This window comes from Malus domestica, chromosome 12 (genome assembly GCF_042453785.1).
Source record: "Malus domestica chromosome 12, GDT2T_hap1".
Taxonomy (NCBI): domain Eukaryota; kingdom Viridiplantae; phylum Streptophyta; class Magnoliopsida; order Rosales; family Rosaceae; genus Malus; species Malus domestica.
Window position 1 is genome coordinate 777,419 of NC_091672.1, and position 19,594 is coordinate 797,012.

At 39.8% G+C, this 19,594-nt stretch overlaps 4 protein-coding genes across 4 annotated transcripts; 2 read left to right on the top strand and 2 right to left on the bottom strand.

Moving 5' to 3' along the window:
- Nucleotides 1–178: 178 nt before the first annotated feature.
- LOC103449313 (uncharacterized) lies at nt 179–2,413 on the bottom strand. Its single transcript, XM_070809396.1, has 2 exons — nt 2,090–2,413; nt 179–1,419 (listed from the first exon to the last, which is right to left on the bottom strand). The coding sequence occupies exon 2, from the start codon at nt 1,358–1,360 to the stop codon at nt 479–481; it is 882 nt and encodes a 293-aa protein (XP_070665497.1). The 5' UTR covers nt 1,361–1,419; nt 2,090–2,413; the 3' UTR covers nt 179–478.
- Nucleotides 2,414–3,624: 1,211 nt separating this feature from the next.
- Nucleotides 3,625–4,152, bottom strand: LOC114825109 (UDP-glycosyltransferase 88F4-like). Its single transcript, XM_029103456.2, has 2 exons — nt 4,111–4,152; nt 3,625–3,924 (listed from the first exon to the last, which is right to left on the bottom strand). Exons 1-2 carry the CDS (start codon nt 4,150–4,152, stop codon nt 3,625–3,627), a joined length of 342 nt encoding a protein of 113 aa, XP_028959289.2.
- Nucleotides 4,153–5,210: 1,058 nt separating this feature from the next.
- LOC103413446 (syntaxin-132-like) lies at nt 5,211–9,559 on the top strand. Its single transcript, XM_008351909.4, has 13 exons — nt 5,211–5,485; nt 6,308–6,418; nt 6,605–6,661; nt 6,984–7,032; nt 7,349–7,437; nt 7,527–7,600; nt 7,794–7,836; nt 7,928–7,988; nt 8,092–8,117; nt 8,200–8,277; nt 8,482–8,562; nt 8,941–9,006; nt 9,179–9,559. Exons 1-13 carry the CDS (start codon nt 5,468–5,470, stop codon nt 9,350–9,352), a joined length of 927 nt encoding a protein of 308 aa, XP_008350131.3. The 5' UTR covers nt 5,211–5,467; the 3' UTR covers nt 9,353–9,559.
- A 9,331-nt stretch (nt 9,560–18,890) lies between these two features.
- Nucleotides 18,891–19,289, top strand: LOC139190089 (uncharacterized). Its single transcript, XM_070809824.1, has one exon. It carries the CDS (start codon nt 18,891–18,893, stop codon nt 19,287–19,289), a length of 399 nt encoding a protein of 132 aa, XP_070665925.1.
- The last annotated feature ends 305 nt before the right edge of the window (nt 19,290–19,594 follow it).

Genomic DNA, 19,594 nt, shown 5'->3' on the forward strand with positions numbered 1-19,594 from the left:
TTTTGTCGAAACTTGGTCCTTTAGTGATAACGTTTCATTTCGAAATTCCCTTTCAAGTTTTGAATCATGCACTTCCCCAATCCTTCTGAATCTTTCTCCTCACCTCATTTGTTGGCAAATCCCAAAATATGAGCAACCTAGGAAGCAGGCATTGCCTTGTGATCCAACGCTCATTGCATATGCAAAGTTATATCCATACTCTATAGATGTTTACAAACAAACCAAATTTTCAAGTAATTTACATCCTACTGAAACGACTGTCATATTCCGGTTAGTTGCCACACAAACGAACCCGCTCCCGCTCACCCGGTTTTCGTAGTACATACTACTAACATTAGTTTCAACATGGATGACTTCTTAAATTGCAGATCACAAGAAAAATACACTAACAGATGACATTTATATGTTACTAACAATAATATAAAACGCAAATTATGGAGTATTAGTATAGAGAGGTGAAATGCGCTACCGCAGAGCGCTATGCTGCATCAGCAACAGCCACTGCTGCATCTGTGGGCTTCTCAGCAACAGTGAGGATTGCACCTTCAGCTTCTTTTATCTGCCTCGTGATGTCTGACTTTTTCTCAAGCAGGGCTTCTATTTTTCCATTGATCTTCTCTAGCTTCTGTTTCAGCTTTCCAACATCCGTGCATTTGTCCTTCTTATCGACTTTTCTTTTGTTCTCGCCCTTCTCGCCCTTCTCACCCTTCTCCTTTTTCTCTTTATCTTTCTTCTCTTTACCTTCCTTTCCTTCATCTTTCTGCGTCTTCTCCTCCATTTTCCCCTCCGATTCCTTTACGTTTTCTACAATTTCAATCTCCGTGGGAGAAACTTCAGCCTTGACCTCCTCATCCTCTACATTTTTGTGTTTCTTCTTTTTGTCCTCCTTGTCTTTCTTCTTCTTTCCTCCTTTTTTGTCATCTTTTTCCTTATCCCCTTCCTCTAAATCTTTACCTTTGTCCTCTTTCTCCTTTTTATCTTTCTTCTTTTTCTCTTTTTCTCCCCCTTCTATATCATCGTCTTTAACTTTGTTCTTCTCCTTGTTCTTTTTCTTCTTCTCTTCCTTGTCCTTCTTTTTATCCTTATCGCTCTCTCCCGCTTCATTGTTCTCTTTCTTCTTTTCGTTCTCCACTATGTCTTTATCCTTCTTTGATTTCTCCTCATCTGCATCGTTATGTTTCTCCTCATCCTTTTCATGTTTCGGCTTTTCTTTTACCACTGACTCGGTCTTTAATTCAAGTTCCGCTTCAGTCTTCTCCTCCTTCGGTTCACCTGGTTCTACATCCCTGGTCATCATCACCATATGCCATTCTTCCTTTTCCACTTTTTCTTCTCCGTTATATTCAGTTTTGTCTTCCATCTCCAGACTATTTGCCAAAAGTCGAAAAGTACAACAATTTCCACCGAACCTGTGATTCCCTAAAAACAAATGTAACTGTGCAATCAGTAATCCGGAAAGATATTCAGTAGATCACAAAATGCTAATACTCGGTGATTTATAAAACGAAAAACTAAACAAGGAGCATAAAATCTTCTGTTTACCTATACTTTTTTTTAGAACACCTCCGCGACACGAGAGAAATTTTATTGATAACGAAAAATTATGTTTACCTATACTCAGCAGATTACAGACGATGCTTAAACAATTGGAAACTTATAGGAACTTTATCTACATGTTAGGGTAACAACGAAAGCTAACAAAACTTACTTTCTGTTTATCAATCGTCATGAAACACACAGTACAGATTCGAGACAAGTGGATATCTTTGGCGGCAAGCAACAGTCGATATAGGGATTTCAAAAGAATGTAGCTCTAGTTAATTTTGTTGTCATTTTTCCAAATACATAGCCCATACACATGGGGCTAAAGATTTCCCCAAATTTAACTCAGAGTAAATAAGCAACAATTGTGTCCTTATGAAATTGTGAAAACAGCAGCAGTAAACAAACCAACATAATAATATCAAATAAAAGCAACAAGAAAGAAAGAAAGAAAGAAAGAACCACAACATTCATGATTGATCACATATACTTAAAAATGACATCACATAACATGTTTATTAATCCGTAACTGGAATTGTTAAATTACCTCAACTTACAGAAAGGAACCTGTTTGATTGCCGGCTTCTGTAACGCAACGTGTTTCTTGAGAGAGAGAGAGAGAGAGAGAGAGAGAGAGAGAGAGAGAGAGCGCTTTGGTTTCCTTTGTAAATTGTGGTAGCTTCGATTCGTATATATGTGCAAATTTGGAATATGAAAGCTGTTGGGCAATGGATTGATTGTGCCACGGCCATCCACCTGTCGGTATTTTCGTCAACACGCAAAGGAACGGCACCTTCTTCTGTGTAGCGTACGTACCCAATACGCGGGTTTTGTGTGTTTTCTCCAAAACTCCAACGTCTTCCATGTTTCGGCCATGCAATTCAATTGCCTAACGTCGACGACATGGACGAGAAAACAAACTTAGCTCTTAAGTCTTCTTCCAAGTCTTGAACTCATCCCTAATTTCGGGTCACTTTCACATTGCACCCTCCCTTCTTGTTTCAAGCTTATTTTTTGGGAAACAAAGCTTGGCTGCTTAAAAACAAGCAGGAGCTCCTTCTCAAGTTGTTAGTTCAAGTTTTGATTTTTCAATTTTTTTTTTTACGCTTGTCAAGTTGTTGTTGGATGAGAGAATGAGCTCATGCTTGTTTTTAAGCAGCCAAGTTTTGTTCTTTTTAGAGTGCCAAACTTCTTATCAACTTTTGTACTTTCCACTATGGCCTTAGATTAAAACGACGTAAGAGTACATAAGCGAATTAAAAAATATATATATAATTACAGATGTTAGACTCCAATCAAATTAACCCCTTTCATCGTTGGTGACTATTGATTGAATAACAATGAATGAGTTCGTTTGACAATATAAAAAATAATGTTAGTTAGATTAATTTGCAAACTAAATGATATGTTATCAATAAGAAAAAAAACACATTAACCAATAATTAAGTAATAATTTAATCATAAACTTCCATGAACCTTAACCGACAATTCATGTCGTTTTTTTTTCAAGAATTTTCAATATTCATTTTGAACTTGTTAGCTTCGGTGGTGTGGATTAAATTTACTATTTTAGTTATCTAAGACAGATTAGATTGGGTTTAATAGGGAACAATTTAAATGTTTATAAGAGTACTAATAGATTTTTATCAAAGAAGTAATTAATTAAGGGAAGTGTTATTGACACTCCAAAAATCTCATTCTACATTCTTCAGAAGTGTATTTTTCTTTCATAATATAGACAATTTAGAATGTAAAATGAGATTGTTAGAGTGCTAATAACAATTCTCTTAATTAATTCGATGAATTTAGAAAATAGGCTTAATCGGATAAATGGTCCTTGTGGTGACAAGGTAATCGGAAGATAGCCCTCGTGGTAAAAAAATTAGGATTTAAACCCTCGTGATGCTAGTCCGTTAGCAAATTTAGTCTAAAAGTAATTTTTCTGTTAAATGTCTGTTAATTAAAGGGTAAACATGTAATTCAACTTGTGCACCTTCTTCTTCCTCCACAATTGCATCCAAGTTCAATGTCTCGACTTTCTGTCGACGATTACAACGAGATTTTCGAAGGCGTCTTCCTAAATCAAACCGTCGCGAACCCATCTTCCTCATCTCTTTGCTCCACTGCAAATGCCATTTCCATGTCCGTCGCCAAAACATTCATGTTCATATGTTGCTTTGCGTGCAGCGGCCAAGCAATCATTGAAACCCCCGCAACCACTGCTTCCAGGACCAAGTTCCATCTGTAAAGCGTCACGAACCCACCAACCGATTCATTCTTCAACACCACCACCTGCGGTGCCCATGACTTCACTACCATCCCCCTGTCTTTGGTCCTCTCCAAGAACCCTTCTGGCAAAACACCCTCCAAAATCAAAGTCGTCTACTCCAAGGACCTGTTTTGTTAGAACACACCTCACAAATAGTGGTACAAATGGTTGGTATAGCATTTTAAAAAATAAATGGAGAGGGAGGGGTCACTTGCGCAGAGTCCCATGTCAGCAGAAGGGGAGAAAAACTAGGATTGGCACTGGCCTGCTCCTTCCTAACGCCCCCAAATCGAACCCACTCGTGTCGAAGAAGACCCATCGACATAGCCATCACCGGCCATGGCTGCGATCTTAGCTCGGAACCCACTCCAAGGACCTGCTTTGTTCGAAAATCTCGCTGTAATCATCGACAGAAAGTCGAGACATTGAACTTGGATGCAGCTGCGGAGGAAGAAGAAGGTGCACAAGTTAAAGTACATGTTTACCCTTTAATTAACAGACATTTAACGGAAAAATTACTTTTGGACTAAATTTGCTAACGGACTAGTACCACAAGGGTTTAAATCCTAATTTTTTAACCACAAAAGCTATCTTCCGATTACCTTGCTACCACAAAGATCATTTATCCGATTACGCCTAGAAAATAATTGAGCGTTGACAGACGCACCTGAACCTCGTAGGCCCACCGCCTGCATCAATGGTGGGTCATGCAATGTAAGTGGAGAAAAACAGCCGAGATCAGAGGGCACATTCGTCCTTTAACAAAGTTCAAAAATAGAAAGTGCCACTTTCTTTCTCTTTCAAATTTCCCACATGGAGTAACAAATCAATAATAATTTAAAAAAAAAAAGTAACAAACGAATTTCAAAACTTAAAAACAAAATTATATTATATTATATTTTACATCCTCAAGTATGGGTGCTATTATAAACTCATATTTCATCTTTAAATTATGACTAATTTGTGTTTCACTATAATGTTGTAGATTTATTAGTTAATCAGTTCTGTGATGCTATGACAAACATAAATCCCACGTTTGTATCACGTTTGAAAATAAATTAAGATAATTTAATTATTAAAAACAGAAAATAGAAAATCATTAAAACAAATATTTTGATATTTTTAAAAGATTAAAAAATTTATTTATTCTACATGGCACAATAGTGATATCCATATCAATAAAATTAGACCTTATACCGCATCATCACTTGACGTCTAATTTGACAGATATGTTAAAGGAGTTATAATCAAAACTAAATTACACCTTTGTGTACGTACGATATTATAATATTATAATAATAAAATATGAGTCCTAAATTTTGAGAGTGAAAAATATAATTAACTTGAAAAAAAATGGAGAAAATTAAAATAAAAAAGAAAATCACGTTCCGTCTCTGATATCTCTCTCTCCGTCTCTCTCCTCTGCCGCAACATTCCCAACACAAAAAGCACATTCTTTCTTTCTTTCCCCTTCATTTGGTTACCCTTTCTCTCTCCTCTGGAAACCCTGACAGTGGCCTGGTTTTTTTTTTTTAATTAACCAGGTCCCTCAGAGGAGAGAAAGCTTCCATTTTTTTTCCTTAAATTTTTAGCTTTTATTAATTTTTTTCTCAAATTGTAGTTTTTCATCGTCGCATTTTTCAGCTGCCTTCGACAATGAACGACCTGCTAAAGGTAATGTATTTGATTTTCGTGCGTTAATTTATGCTATGCTTTATTTGTTTGGGCATGTTTGGAGGTTTTGTGGCTCTGTTTTTGTCATGATCCGGTTGCGTTATGTTATTGGATCTGCGTTTTTAATGAGCTTTTTTTTTTTTTGAATTTTTGGCTTATGGGGGTTTGGCCTTTTGTACTTTCTGTTTGGTTAGTGAGAAAAAGGAGGGAAATTGATGAAAAATTGAAAGTTAATGAATTATGGGATTTTGCATTGTGCTTGAGGGAATGCAAGTGGTTGGTTTTACTTCATTGCAGCTCAATCAACGCAAGCTACTGTAGCTACCAAAACTTAAAAAACTTGAACAATTTGCTTTCTTTTTCCCCTTGTTTATCTGTATTGTTTTCGATTTCTCAGCTTTCGAACAGAATTCATCGGCATTGATGTTTTGAATCACTTAAGATTCGTATAAACTAGACTTTTGACTCCCTTTTTCTCTTTTATGGATTTTAAATTATTACCGATAAGGACAATGATGGAAGTTGTAAAACGAGTGTTGTAGTTTTACATAATGCTGAATAACACTTGACATATACGCAAGCTCTGCAATTGAGGCCGTGTTTTTCTTTCTATATATCGGGTTTGCTTGTCTATACTAATTGTCTACTAGAATGTGTTCTTAGAAATTTAGTAGTGTCATGCGGTTATGTAAGTTCAAGTCATAGTTATCGTGCCTTTTCTTTCCTTTTATCTTTCTTTCCTAAACCGTATTGAACTCAAGCAATCGGATTCGGGATTAAGGTTTTGTTCGAGTTCATTTATGACCTATTTACTGCTTGCAGGATTCTTTTGAGATCTCTCGGGGTCAAGCTTTGAGAGATGGAGATATCGAACTAGGAGCACATGCTTCAATGAATTCTGGAGAACTTGGTTTGGAGGATTTTTTCAAAAAGGTGTTTTAACTTCTTTTACTTATTTTTCTTCAACATCCCTTAAATGCATGAAACATAATTATTTTCTTTTTCCGTTACTCTTTTTCCTTTTACTTTTTTCCATAGATAATTATTCTGTATATGGAATTTGTGTTATGTTTACTTTCTGTTGATTCTGTCTAATGCTTTCATGATTTTTGCCCCCAGGTTCAAGAGATCGAGAAGCAAAACGAGAAGCTTGATAAACTTTTGAAAAAGCTCCAGGTATTATGCTTTCCAATATGTTTCCCTTACCTTGCCAGCGCCATGAAGGTTTTTTGTTTGTCTCAGCTGTCATAGTTCCTCATTGGTTGGTGCTATTGTCTGGAATGCTTGAATTGGTTACTCTTTAACTTGGTCTCATTCAGTGTTGCGCTAATGAATTCAGCATTTGGAAAAATTTTGTGTTCTCTTTTTTGTGCCTTGTACAATAGCTTACAAAATTAGAGTGCGTTACGGTTGGTGGAATGATTCTTTGAGATATAAGATGCACTTTTTTATCACTTTTAATGGTTTTTTTTTTTTTTTTTTTTTTTTTTTAATGCAGGATGCACATGAAGAGTCCAAGGCTGTTACTAAGGTTCCTTCCATGAAATGTAATCTCAAACTTGTTTAATTATTTCAATAATCACGTGAATCTTTCATGCTTATATTCGTATTTTCTATTATGTTATGATGCTTGTTTCTTTCATAGCTCTATAAAATGTTGCCTATTATGGATTTAAACGGAGGGAGAAAACAAGAAGTATGTAAGATAGGAGATGTCGTGTTATCTCATACATCTAAAAATAATGCCTGTAATCTGTTTTCCCTTTCCTGGTGATATATATTCTGTTTGCATTTATCGACTTAATTTTTCGTTTCCCTCCTCATTAAGTCAACAAAGATGATGGATTCTTTCACCACGTGCAGCAATCAAGCAACGAATGGAGAAAGATGTTGACGAAGTTGGAAAAGTTGCTCGATGGATAAAGTCAAAAATTGAAGAACTCGACAAAGGGGTAAGTTTTGACTCAACAGAAAGCTGCGCTTATTTCTGTGGTTGGCAACAATTTTGTTTTGTCTGACTAGCCTTTCCTTCTGGGTCCAGAATTTAGCAAATAGACAGAAGGCTGGTTGCGGAAAGGGAACAGGTGTAGATAGATCCCGAACAGCAACAACCCTGTAAGTCCGTACTCCAACATTTGCCTTCAAAATGCCTTATACCTATTTCCCCTCATTTACTTTTGGTATCTACTAAGTTGTGGTATCACCAATGATTTTTCACCCACACGTGCTTGTTGGAGAAATCTTTTATTAATTGTCAACTCAGCTGAATCTAACATTGTCAAGTGTCGACTGTTATCTATTGTTGCAGTGCCTTGAAAAAGAAATTAAGGGACAAGATGACTGAATTTCAGGTAGGTCATACACACCCACACATGCATTTTATTTTTTAATCCCGTAATCTTTGTTTCTTTCATCGCTAAATTTTGAACTTAAAACATGCAGACTCTAAGGGACACCATCCATCAAGAGTATCGTGATGTTGTCGAGAGGCGAGTTTTTACAGGTTTGAACCCCTCACTTGCCACTCATCAGTGGTTGCTATTTCTCTCTTGAATTTCCATGATCTGATTTTATAGTTTATTTCTCTTGCATTTTGTGAATGTCAGTGACGGGTGCAAGAGCTGATGAAGAGGTAAAACTTATTGCACTGTTGAAATTACGGTATATCTATACCACTGTGAAAGCTAATTTTCTAATTATTTAACATTATACAGACAATTGAAAGACTAATCGAGACAGGAGACAGTGAACAAATTTTCCAGAAGGCAATCCAAGAACAAGGGCGAGGCCAGGTTTGTCAAATTTCCTTTTTTATTCTCTGCCCCCAAATAAGCACTTTTTACTATCGAAATTGTGCATTCTCTCACAAACTTGACACATTTTTTGACATCTTGAACAATTATTTTTAAGCTTGTAACTCTTCTAGCTTGGGTTGTTGAAACATTGAATGTTCTGATTAAGATTGATAACATCCAAAATTGTGTATCAAATTGTAGATAATGGACACTCTGGCCGAAATTCAAGAGCGACATGATGCTGTTAGAGATCTTGAGAGGAAGCTTCTCGATTTACAACAGGTATATTCTTAGTTTATGATGCATACTCTCTGACGAAGACATGAAGTTGCTATACAATACAGATGTCTAGCATAGGCCTTACTTTTTAGAATTCACTTTACAATTTGGTATTTGTCATATTGAATATAATAACGTTAATCTGTTGAATCTTGCCGCTTGAATTCTGTAAGAAAGTGAGTGATCGGTTAGATCATTAAGTTGTGTCATGACATGTTAAGTATGTGTTAGTCATGTAGCTCATAAGAAAACCAAGTTATTGTCTTCTTTTAATGCCACGATTCCTTGAGGCCAACCGGGAGAATAGCTGCAAAACTAAAAGGAAAACTTTCTGTTTGTGTTTCGCCATGAGTATATGATAACACTCTCTCTTATGCACAGATATTTCTGGATATGGCGGTGCTGGTCGATGCACAAGGGGACTTGCTTAACAACATAGAAACCCAGGTAAATACTACAATATGAAAGGGCGATGATCCAATTTCTTCGCGTTTTAAGCCCAAAAGAAAAAAAGAACTTGATTTGGAAAAAACATGACGTGGAATGTCAATCTTGTATCACACTTTGCCACTTCTGTATCAGATATGACGATCACGTATTTTGTGTTTTTATTCCGCAGGTATCGAGTGCGGTAGATCATGTACAGCAAGGGAACAATGCTCTTCAGAAGGCCAAGAAGCTACAAAAGAGTTCGAGGAAATGGATGTGCATTGCGATCCTCATCCTTCTTATCATCGTTGCAATCATCGCGGTGGCGGTGTTAAAACCATGGAGTAGTAACAATGGTGCTTAAATTAGCACCTCTGGTAATTTGTAACTCATATAAGTATAGGGGACTACAACTGACACAACTGGGACTCAAGCAACTCATGGGAAATCATTCTGGCACTTTGTTGTTCTCCTATGATAATGCCTGCATGTAACACTATTAATTGAAACACACTCTTACTATATATTCTTTAATATACATAAAAGAAAACTCTAGTTTTTTCTTCTTGAATGTCTCATGTTAAACTCCGCCTATGTAAGTTTATCTTACATGGCCGGTCCCAAGCCCGGGTAAAGGAGGAGGGGGAGGGCGTCAGGTAGTCGACAGCCGGCACTCCACAGTCACGTCGAATCCTTATGAAAATGAATTCAGAACGAAATCGCGCTAAAGCTAGGGCGTCACCCGTAAGTGGCGCGCTGTGTGGCCCGAGCACAGTGATAAGTGAGCAAGGGTCGCTGTATTTCCATAGGCACCCGGATGCAGTGTTAAATGAGCAAGGGGGCCATAGAAACTTCTTTTCGAACGACTCCACTCAAAGTTGTTTGGGAGCATATGCACCTATCAACTTTACACGGGACACACAAAAGAAGTACTTTGATTCTATTGGACGGGGGAAGGTGAAGAAGCTAGGACAGAAGGGTAGAGTTCAGGAAAGTAGAATGCGTTTAGGAACGTGGAATATAGGAACCTTAACGGGAAAATCTATGGAAGTAGTGGAAGTTATGATGAGGAGAAGGATAAATATTATGTGCCTACAAGAAACTAAGTGGGTTGGTCTTAAGGCAAAGGATCTAGAAAACTCAGGGTTTAAACTTTGGTACTCGGGCACAAATAGAACGAGAAACGGTGTTGGCATCATCGTGGACAAGACCTTGACACAAGATGTTGTAGATGTCAAGAGGGTAGGAGATAGAATCATGGCAATCAAGATTGTAATAGGACAAGAACTTATCAATGTGATTAGTGCGTACGCACCTCAAGTAGGGTTGGATATGAGTTCGAAGGAGAAATTTTGGGAAGACCTTGGAGACTTGGTGCAAGGAATTGCTCAGACGGAGAAGTTATTTATAGGAGGAGATTTAAATGGACACGTGGGCAGGGAGACAGGCAACTATGGAGGTTTTCATGGTGGCCATGGTTTTGGGGAGAGAAACGAGGATGGGGAAGCTATCTTGGATTTTGCAATGGCATATGATCTCTTCTTAGCCAACACCTTCTTTAAGAAGAGAGAAGAACATGTGATCACCTACAAGAGTGGGTCGTCAAAAACACAAATAGATTTTCTTCTAATGAGGAAAGGGGATCGTATAACTTGTAAGGATTGCAAAGTTATACCAGGAGAGAGCGTGGCTAATCAACATCGCTTGTTGGTGATGGATGTACATATCAAAAGAGTGAGAAAAAAGAACAAGACTTGGAAGTGCCCAAGGACTAGATGGTGGAATCTAAAAGAAGAAAAACAAGTCATTTTCAAAGAGAAAGTAATCACCAGTGTGTGTGGGATAGAGAGGGGGAAGCTAGCCAAATGTGGGATTCCATGGCTAGTTGTATCCGAAAAGTAGCAAAAGAGGTGTTAGGAGAGTCCAAGGGCTTTGCCCCACACCAAAAGGAATCTTGGTGGTGGAATGAGGAGGTACAAACAAAGGTGAAGGCTAAGAAGGAATGTTGTAAAGCCTTATACAAGGATAGGACTGATGAAAATGGTGAAAGGTATAGAAAAGCGAAGCAAGAGGCGAAGAAAGCTGTGAGAGAAGCTAAGTTAGCGGCTTATGACGATATGTATAAGCGACTAGATACCAAAGAAGGAGAGTTAGATATCTATAAACTAGCTAGAGCAAGGGAAAAGAAGACAAGGGACCTAAACCAAGTGAGGTGCATCAAGGATGAGGATGGAAAGGTTCTTGCTACAGAGAACGCGGTTAAAGATAGATGGAGAGGTTATTTTCATAATCTTTTCAATGAAGGACATGAAATGAGTGCTTCTTTAGGGGAGTTGAGTAACTCAGAAGAGTGTAGAAACTACTCTTTTTATCGTCGAATCCGGAAGGAAGAAGTGGTTGTAGCTTTGAAGAAGATGAAGCATAGAAAAGCAGTAGGCCCAGACGATATACCAATCGAAGTGTGGAAAGTTTTGGGAGAGACAGGTATAACATGGCTCACTGACCTTTTCAATAGGATTTTGAAAACGAAGAAGATGCCAAATGAGTGGCGAACGAGCACTTTGGTGCCTATCTACAAGAATAAGGGCGACGTACAAAATTGCATGAACTATAGGGGTATTAAGCTAATGAGTCATACAATGAAGCTCTGGGAGAGAGTCATTGAGCATAGATTGAGGCAAGAGACACGGGTTTCGGACAACCAATTCGGGTTCATGCCAGGACGCTCAACCATGGAGGCAATCTATCTCTTACGAAGATTGATGGAAAGATATAGAGATGGGAAAAAGGATTTACACATGGTCTTTATAGATTTGGAAAAAGCGTATGATAGGGTCCCAAGAGACATTCTTTGGAGGATTTTAGAGAAGAAAGGAGTACGAGTAGCATATATCCAAGCTATAAAGGATATGTATGAAGGAGCAAAGACTGCCGTAAGAACTCATGAAGGACAAACCGAAAGTTTTCCCATAACTGTAGGATTACATCAAGGCTCATCCTTAAGTCCTTACCTTTTTGCGTTGGTAATGGATGAGTTAACAGGACATATTCAAGATGATATTCCTTGGTGTATGCTTTTCGCAGACGATATAGTGTTGATAGATGAAACTCAGGAAGGGGTAAATGCAAAGCTTAACCTTTGGAGAGAAGTGTTGGAATCTAAAGGTCTTCGCCTAAGCCGATCAAAGACAGAATATATGGAGTGCAAGTTCAGTGCAAATGGAGGCCAAAACGAGTTAGGGGTGAGGATCAGAGATAAAGAAATACCAAAGAGCGATCGTTTTCGTTACCTAGGATCTATCTTGCAAAAGAACGGAGAATTAGATAGAGATCTCAACCATAGAATACAAGTTGGATAGATGAAGTGGAAGAGTGCATCCGGCGTATTGTGTGACCGCCGTATGCCACTGAAGCTCAAGGGAAAATTTTATAGGACGGCAATAAGGCCGGCGATGCTGTATGGCACAGAATGTTGGGCGGTGAAGCATCAACACGTACACAAAATGGGTGTAGCGGAGATGAGGATGCTTCATTGGATGTGTGGGCACACAAGAAAGGATAAGATTAGGAATGAGGATATCCGGGGTAAAGTAGGAGTAGCCGAAATTGAAGGAAAGATGAGAGAAAATCGGTTACGGTGGTTTGGACATGTGCAAAGAAGGCCTACTGACGCTCCGATGAGAAGATGCGACTATGGGACAGAGGTTCAAGGCCGAAGGGGTAGAGGAAGACCTAGGAAAACTTTGGAAGAGACTCTAAGAAAAGACTTAGAGTACTTGGATCTAACGGAGGACATGACACAGGACCGAGCACAATGGCGTTCAAAGATTCATATAGCCGATCCCACTCAGTGACTTGGATTTTCCAAGTCTCCAACTGAGAAGTTTTCCTCACTCGGGAAATTAAGGGAATACTACCTCAACCTACATGCTCCACTCACAAAGCTTCAACATACAAGCTTCAACAAAAGAAAATTCAGAGAACTTAGCGAAGAAGGCTTTGGTGTATTCAACACAATACGTTGAAATGAAGGAAAGCTATTTATTGATATCCCCGATAAGTCACAAATATGTACATATACATGAGTCAAAATAAACAAACAAGAGGGAGCATTCACAAAGGTTGCTTAGAAGAAGTCTCAGTAGTCGGTAGAGCCCCAGAAAGAGCAGGCACTGGAGGGGGATCATTTGGAGCCTCAGTACTGGACAGAACCCTAGAAGGAGGAGGCAGCAGAGGTTGATCATTTGGAGCTTCATTACGCGGTACAGCCCCAGAAGACGAAGGCAATAAATGCCTTTGGAACAAACCCACAAATCTCTGATGATCAAGTAAAACCTGACCATCAGATTCCTTCATCTGGTCAAGCTTCCTCTTCATGTTTGTAGCATAGTCATGTGCGAGCCGGTGCAACTGTTTATTCTCATGCTTGAGCCCTCTAATCTCCTGTTTGAGACTCATCACTTCAGTCGCCAATGATTCAACTTGGCGGGTTCGAGCAAATAGGCGTTAGGCCATGTTAGACACAGAACCTGCACACTGAACACTGAGAGCCAGAGAATCCTTAACAGCTAACTCATCAGACCGTTTGGAAAGTAGTCTGTTATCTTTGGGAGTGAGAAGGTTCCTGGCCACTACCGCAGCGGTCATATCATTCTTCATCACGGAATCCCCAACAGTAAGAGGACCAGTAGGGGAGACGAAGGATGGGCGCCATATGTTGTCTGGAGAATGCGTGGCTGCCTCTTCAACAAGGTTCAAGTCAAAACGACGGTCGGAGGGGCCAGACATTTTCAAAGGTGTTGAAGAGAGAAGAGGTCGAACAAATCAAGATCTTAGAAGTGCAAGAATGGAACTTCTACTGGTGGAGATTTAAGTGTGCTTTGGAACTTAATGCCAGCCTCTATAAAAATCTGCACTCGACGGAGCTTCAGAAATCAAAGAGGCGTTTGCTTTCTCAAAAGCTGGGCTGCTCAGAGACCACGAGACGTTTGCTTTCTCAAAAGTTGGGCTGCTCAAAGACCACGAAGGCCGATCTCAGAAATCGAAGAGGCGCTTGCTTTCTCAAAAGCTGGGCTGCTCAGACACCACGAGGGCCGATCTCAGAAATCGAAGAGGCACCTACTTTTCCAGCCTTGTCAGCACCTGTCAGCTTTGCGGAAATTATGGGCATTATGTCGAAAATTTCTGGTGAAGTAGAAAGCACATGAATCTTACTGTTCAATCACCCACTTCCCACACGCAACATTAGCTCATGGGTACCACAGATAACTTTGCCAAAGTTCTCTGACAAAGTTGAGACACGTGAAGCTTGCAGCTCCCACTACACCGCTCTGACCAAGAAGGGTAAAAGAATAGCAAAGAAACAGCACTAACAAAGTTTAGACACATAAATTTTGAAGGTCTAGCTACCATATTATTACCCACAAGGGTAAAGGAACAGTACCACTGCTGGATAATTGGAAAGTCCCTGTGTGTCAACCTCTGTGCTTCGTGGCAAGATAGACTAGCAAACATGCCCAACCTTTTCTCACATTCGAGAAAACACTCCCAACAAGACTGCTTGCTCCAAAATCGAAGAGGCACCGCCCTCCGAATCTCGAGAGCCAGACTCCCAACATGATTACTTTCTCAAAAATCGAAGAGACACCGCTCTTCGAATCTCGAGAGCCAGACCCCTAGCAGGATGGCTTTCTCAAAAATCGAAAAGACATCGTTCTCCGAATCTCGAGAGCCAGATCTCCGACAGGATTGCTTGTTCGAAAACCGAAGAGGCACCACTTTCCCAACTTCAAGAGCCGGATCTCCTTGGATAAAGCTTGTCTGTAATCTTTACACGCAACATCAGCTTTCCAGATACCACAGACCACTTTTTCAAAGTGCTCTGACAAAGTTAAAACATGTGAAGCTGGCAGCTCCCACTACCGTGTTATGACCAAGCAGGGTAAGGGAATAGCATTACTACTTGTTGTTAGGGAGACTCCTATATATGTTGACCTCCATCCTCAACAGACAGGCAGACCTGCAAAAATGCTCAACCCTTCCTCATATCTGAGAGGGCACTCCCAAAGAAGCCTTTCGAAATATTCAGCTTTCTTTCCCCCTGATAATACCTCTGCAAACAAGCTATACTAGAGCAAGAATATCTCATATCATCAAGGTTAAAAGCAAAAGTATCCCATATCATGTTTTTTCCCTGTCTTTTCCTTTGGCCTTGTTCTTACCTACAAGACAAGGAGAAAGAGAGCAATCAGTCAGCACTTGGAATCAAGCTTCCAGTGAGGAACTGACTGCCTGGAACCCCTTACTTGATTACTTACCTGGCATTGCTTTCGAGTACTCATCTTCAACATCTTATGCTTCCAGGGAAGATACCGCATCTGCCTGAGGAACATATAGGGCAAGTGAGAAGGATACAAGGAAGCATGTGGAGATAAGCGTAACAGCACACGTGCCGATACATCCACTACTCTGTCAAAAGCAAAAGTATCCCATATCAGCAGGGTCGAACGTACTATAGATTTGATGGACTTGTTTTGACCCTCAAATTCTTCAGTCGGCCTTATACTCTGGAGGAAACCAGAAAACCCTCCAGCCCAGTTCAAGAATAAGCCTGTGGAAAGTTACTTATTCAAAAGCAAAAGTATCCCATATCATCTCTTCTCATTTTTCTTCCCTTTATCCTTCATGCTGCCTGCAAGATAGGGAGAATGTGAACAATCAGCCGGAACTCGAAATCAAAGTTCTGATCTGGGACTGATTGCTTGGAGCTCTGATTGCTTACCTTGTCTGTCACCTCTTTCAGCAGATCCCCTAGCTCGGCGACTTGGAGGACTCCTACTACATGGTTTGTATCGCGCTTGACCAAGCCTGAAACTACAAGTAAGCTTCAAGTGAAATTGATACATTACCTTGTGCATCTCCACCAGTTAAAGATACCACCCCTGGATGGAGGAAGAGTACTTCCAGAGAAAATGCCACATCTACCTACGAGACAGATAAGGCAAGTCAAGACGATACCACACTCCGGAACTTAGAAGTTTCGTGATTACGAGATCATTCTCCCACAATATTTCCTAATGTCATTTGTACTAAATCATTCACTTGTACTCACTAAAAGAGAGCTTGAACCTATGTACTTGTGTAAACCCTTCACAATTAATGAGAACTCCTCTATTTCATGGACGTAGCCAATATGGGTGAACCACGTACATTTGGTGTTTGCTTTCCTATCTCTATCCATTTATATACTTATCCACACTAATGACCGGAGCAATCTAGCGACGATCACAAAAAGCGACCGTTTTCGCTACCTAGGATCTATCTTGCAAGAGAACGGAGAATTAGATGGAGATCTCAACCAAAGAATACAAGCTGGATGGATGAAGTGTAAGAGTGCATCTGACATGTTGTGTGATCGTCGTAGGTCACTGAAGCTCAAGGGAAAATTTTATAGGACGGCAATAAGACCAGCGATGTTGTATGGCACAGAATGTTGGGCGGTGAAGCATCAACACGTACACAAAATGGGTGTAGCGGAGATAAGGATGCTTCGTGGGATGTGTGGGCACACGAGAAAGGAGAAGATTGTGAATGAGGATATCCGAGGTAAAGTAGGGGTAGCCGAAGTTGAAGGAAAGATGAGAGAAAATCGGTTACGGTGGTTTGGACATGTGCAAAGAAGGCCTACTGACGCTCCGGTTTGAAGATGTGACTACGGAACAGAGGTTCAGGGCCGAAGGGGTAGAGGAAGACCTAGGAAAACTTTGGAAGAGACCCTAAGAAAAGACTTAGAGTACTTGGATCTAACGGAGGACATGACACAAAACCGAGCGCAATGGCGTTCTAGGATTCATATAGCCGACCCCACTTAGTGGGAAAAGGCTTTGTTGTTGTTGTTGTTGTTGTTGAATGTCTCATGTTACTGGTTATAAAACCGTACTGTCACAGAGATATTTTCGTTGATTTTTTTCCTTTTTTGTTCAATCAAAATCGCGGAGCTTGGTTCAAATCCTCATGCCTCATTACAATACATGAACAACCATTAATCAAATATCAACAATTTATAATAGAAAATTTATCAAGCAGAATATAATATGGAATGGTACATATCACCGGCAGAACAAGTATCTTCTTCCTGTTTCCTGGCATTTGTATTTTTTATAGGAGGACAGGGAGGGAGGAAGCTTTAGATGCTTGAGGGACAAGTCCAGAACTCCAGATTATGTACCAGTGAGTGAGTGTGATGAAGGACGCAAGGAGTGACGACATTCCTGAAATCGCCGACGAAGAAAATACATTGTCTGTAGTGATGTGCCTCTTAGAGAATTTGTTCGGACCTATCGCGTAGCTATCCTGTGTTTCTAACTGCAGATACTACGTCCGTCGATACGATTTTAGTTGCTGTGGTTGTATAGCTCCTCAAACTAGTGACTAGGATCCCTACTCTTTAGGATAGACTTGAACAAGAATGTACACTCAAAGGTAGCTTGTACAAGCAACTAGTCTTTATCCAAGTCTCAGCCAAGTCTGAGTATTACACAGGCTACATACACACATTTATAGGCTTGGGAAGAACTCTCCCGAACCTCTCCTAAAACTATCAAGCGTCGAGAGACATCTTCCTCTTTTATCTTTTACTTACACGTGATAAGGAAGAATCTCATTTACAACACAATCAACAATACAATACTTTACATCAAATACTATTCTAGGTAAGATTCCTTGCTTTACCTCACACCAAATACTATTCTACAATTTCTCAAGTCTTGTCTTGCCACTATCCACCACGCTTCCGCATGCTTTAGGGCTGGTTTGGTATTGCTGTGCTTTGAAAAAAAGAATAAGCGGCTGTGCTGTGAGAATAAGCGGCTGTGAAATAAAGCCAGTAGAGTGTTTGGTAAACTTTTTTGTGAAAGTGCTTTTGGAAAAAAAATCAGGATGATAGTGTGTCTTTTCATTAAAGGAGCACTGTAACTCCGTGTGCTTTGAAAAAACTGGCTTTTTTTCAAAGCAGCAAATAGCAGCTTCAGCTTTTCCTTTGATTTTCAGCTTATTCTCACAGCAGCTTCCAAAATAAGCCTTTTTTTTTCAGTTTACCAAACACAAAAATGACCCTCAGCTTTTTTTCACAGTGGCTTTTTTTTAAAATCACCTCAATCCCAAACGGGGCCTTAGTCCCATCCATCATTGGGCCAGTATTCATCATCGAGTTCCTCTGGGTCATCTGTACTGAATTATTTTGCTGATGGAACTAAAGTGAAACGACCCCTAATATGCAGCAGGGTTTAACGTGTAATTTTCTCTAATATTTACCTAATTACATACTTACTGAAGATTAGCTAAATGAGTTCCATCAATTATTCAAGAGTAGTTGACGTCAACAAATTACTGACGATGAGTAGCTAAATGGTTCCTAGTTGGAATTGGTGGGCGTTGTAGTCAGGCCATATTCAAAGTAAAGAAGCTAAAGTTTAGTCATTAAGTTGTTAAATAGTTTTGTATATTGTTAGATTGGTTAAGGGCATTAGTGTAATCTGTTAGAAAGTCCACAAGTATATATATTAACATTGTTGTAATTATTTGACATATTGAATGAAAGAGGAAAGTTCAGCTTCTATATGGTATCACGCCCTTCTTGCCTCCCGGCTCTCCCCCTCTTGATCCTCTTCGCTCCTGCTCCCAATCTCTGATTTCTTCTTCAATTTTCCTTAAATTCTTCGTCGTTCTTCCTCAATCGCAACCTCTGTGTTGTTAATTTGGTCTCTCTTACTGTGATTTGTCATGGCGTCTCTGTCTGGTTCGTCTTCTCCCAATGCGTCGGTGCAGGTTCCAAACCCTAATCCCTCAAATTCTTCATTTCTTCAAATTCGTATGCCTCTCTTACGATTCAAAACATTGGAAGTATGGTGCCTATCAAACTTAAACGCTCCAATTATCTTCCATGGCATGCTTTATTTGCTCCAATTTTGCGCCGATATAAGCTTCTTGGCGTCGTTGATGGCACCGACATCTGTTTGCCGCCTCTTCTTCTTGATCAATCTCTCAATCCTGCCTTTGAGATCTGGTATGAGAAGGATCAGAATCTCCTGATTTGGTTCAATTCCACTATATCTGAAGAAGTGATTCCGTTTACCGTCGGTGTATCGTCGTCTCGGGATCTATGGCTCAAGCTTGAGAAACATTTTAGAGGAGTTTCCGATGCTCACATTCATCAGTTACGATCTCGTCTCCAGTCTATTCAGAAAGGATCACGTCAATTTCTGATTATCTTCAACAAATCAAGGAGATTTCTGATGCTTTAATGGCAGCTGGTGCACCTGTCACCGACTGTGACCTAATTGCTGCTACATTGGCTGGTTTACCTGATGAGTTTGAATCCTTCACTGATTCAATTCTTTTTCAAATCTCTACCACAACTTTGGATGAATTGCATGGTCTACTGCTCACCAAAGAATTGTCTATGTCTCGAATGAAGAAGCATGTTCCCTCCAGCTCTATTGAGCCCTTTCATGCTTTTGCTGCTCACTCACAACCTCCTTTGTTGCCTACTCCATCGCCGCATCAAGCTTTTGTTGTTCAATCATAGCCTTCTCAGAGTACTTACAGA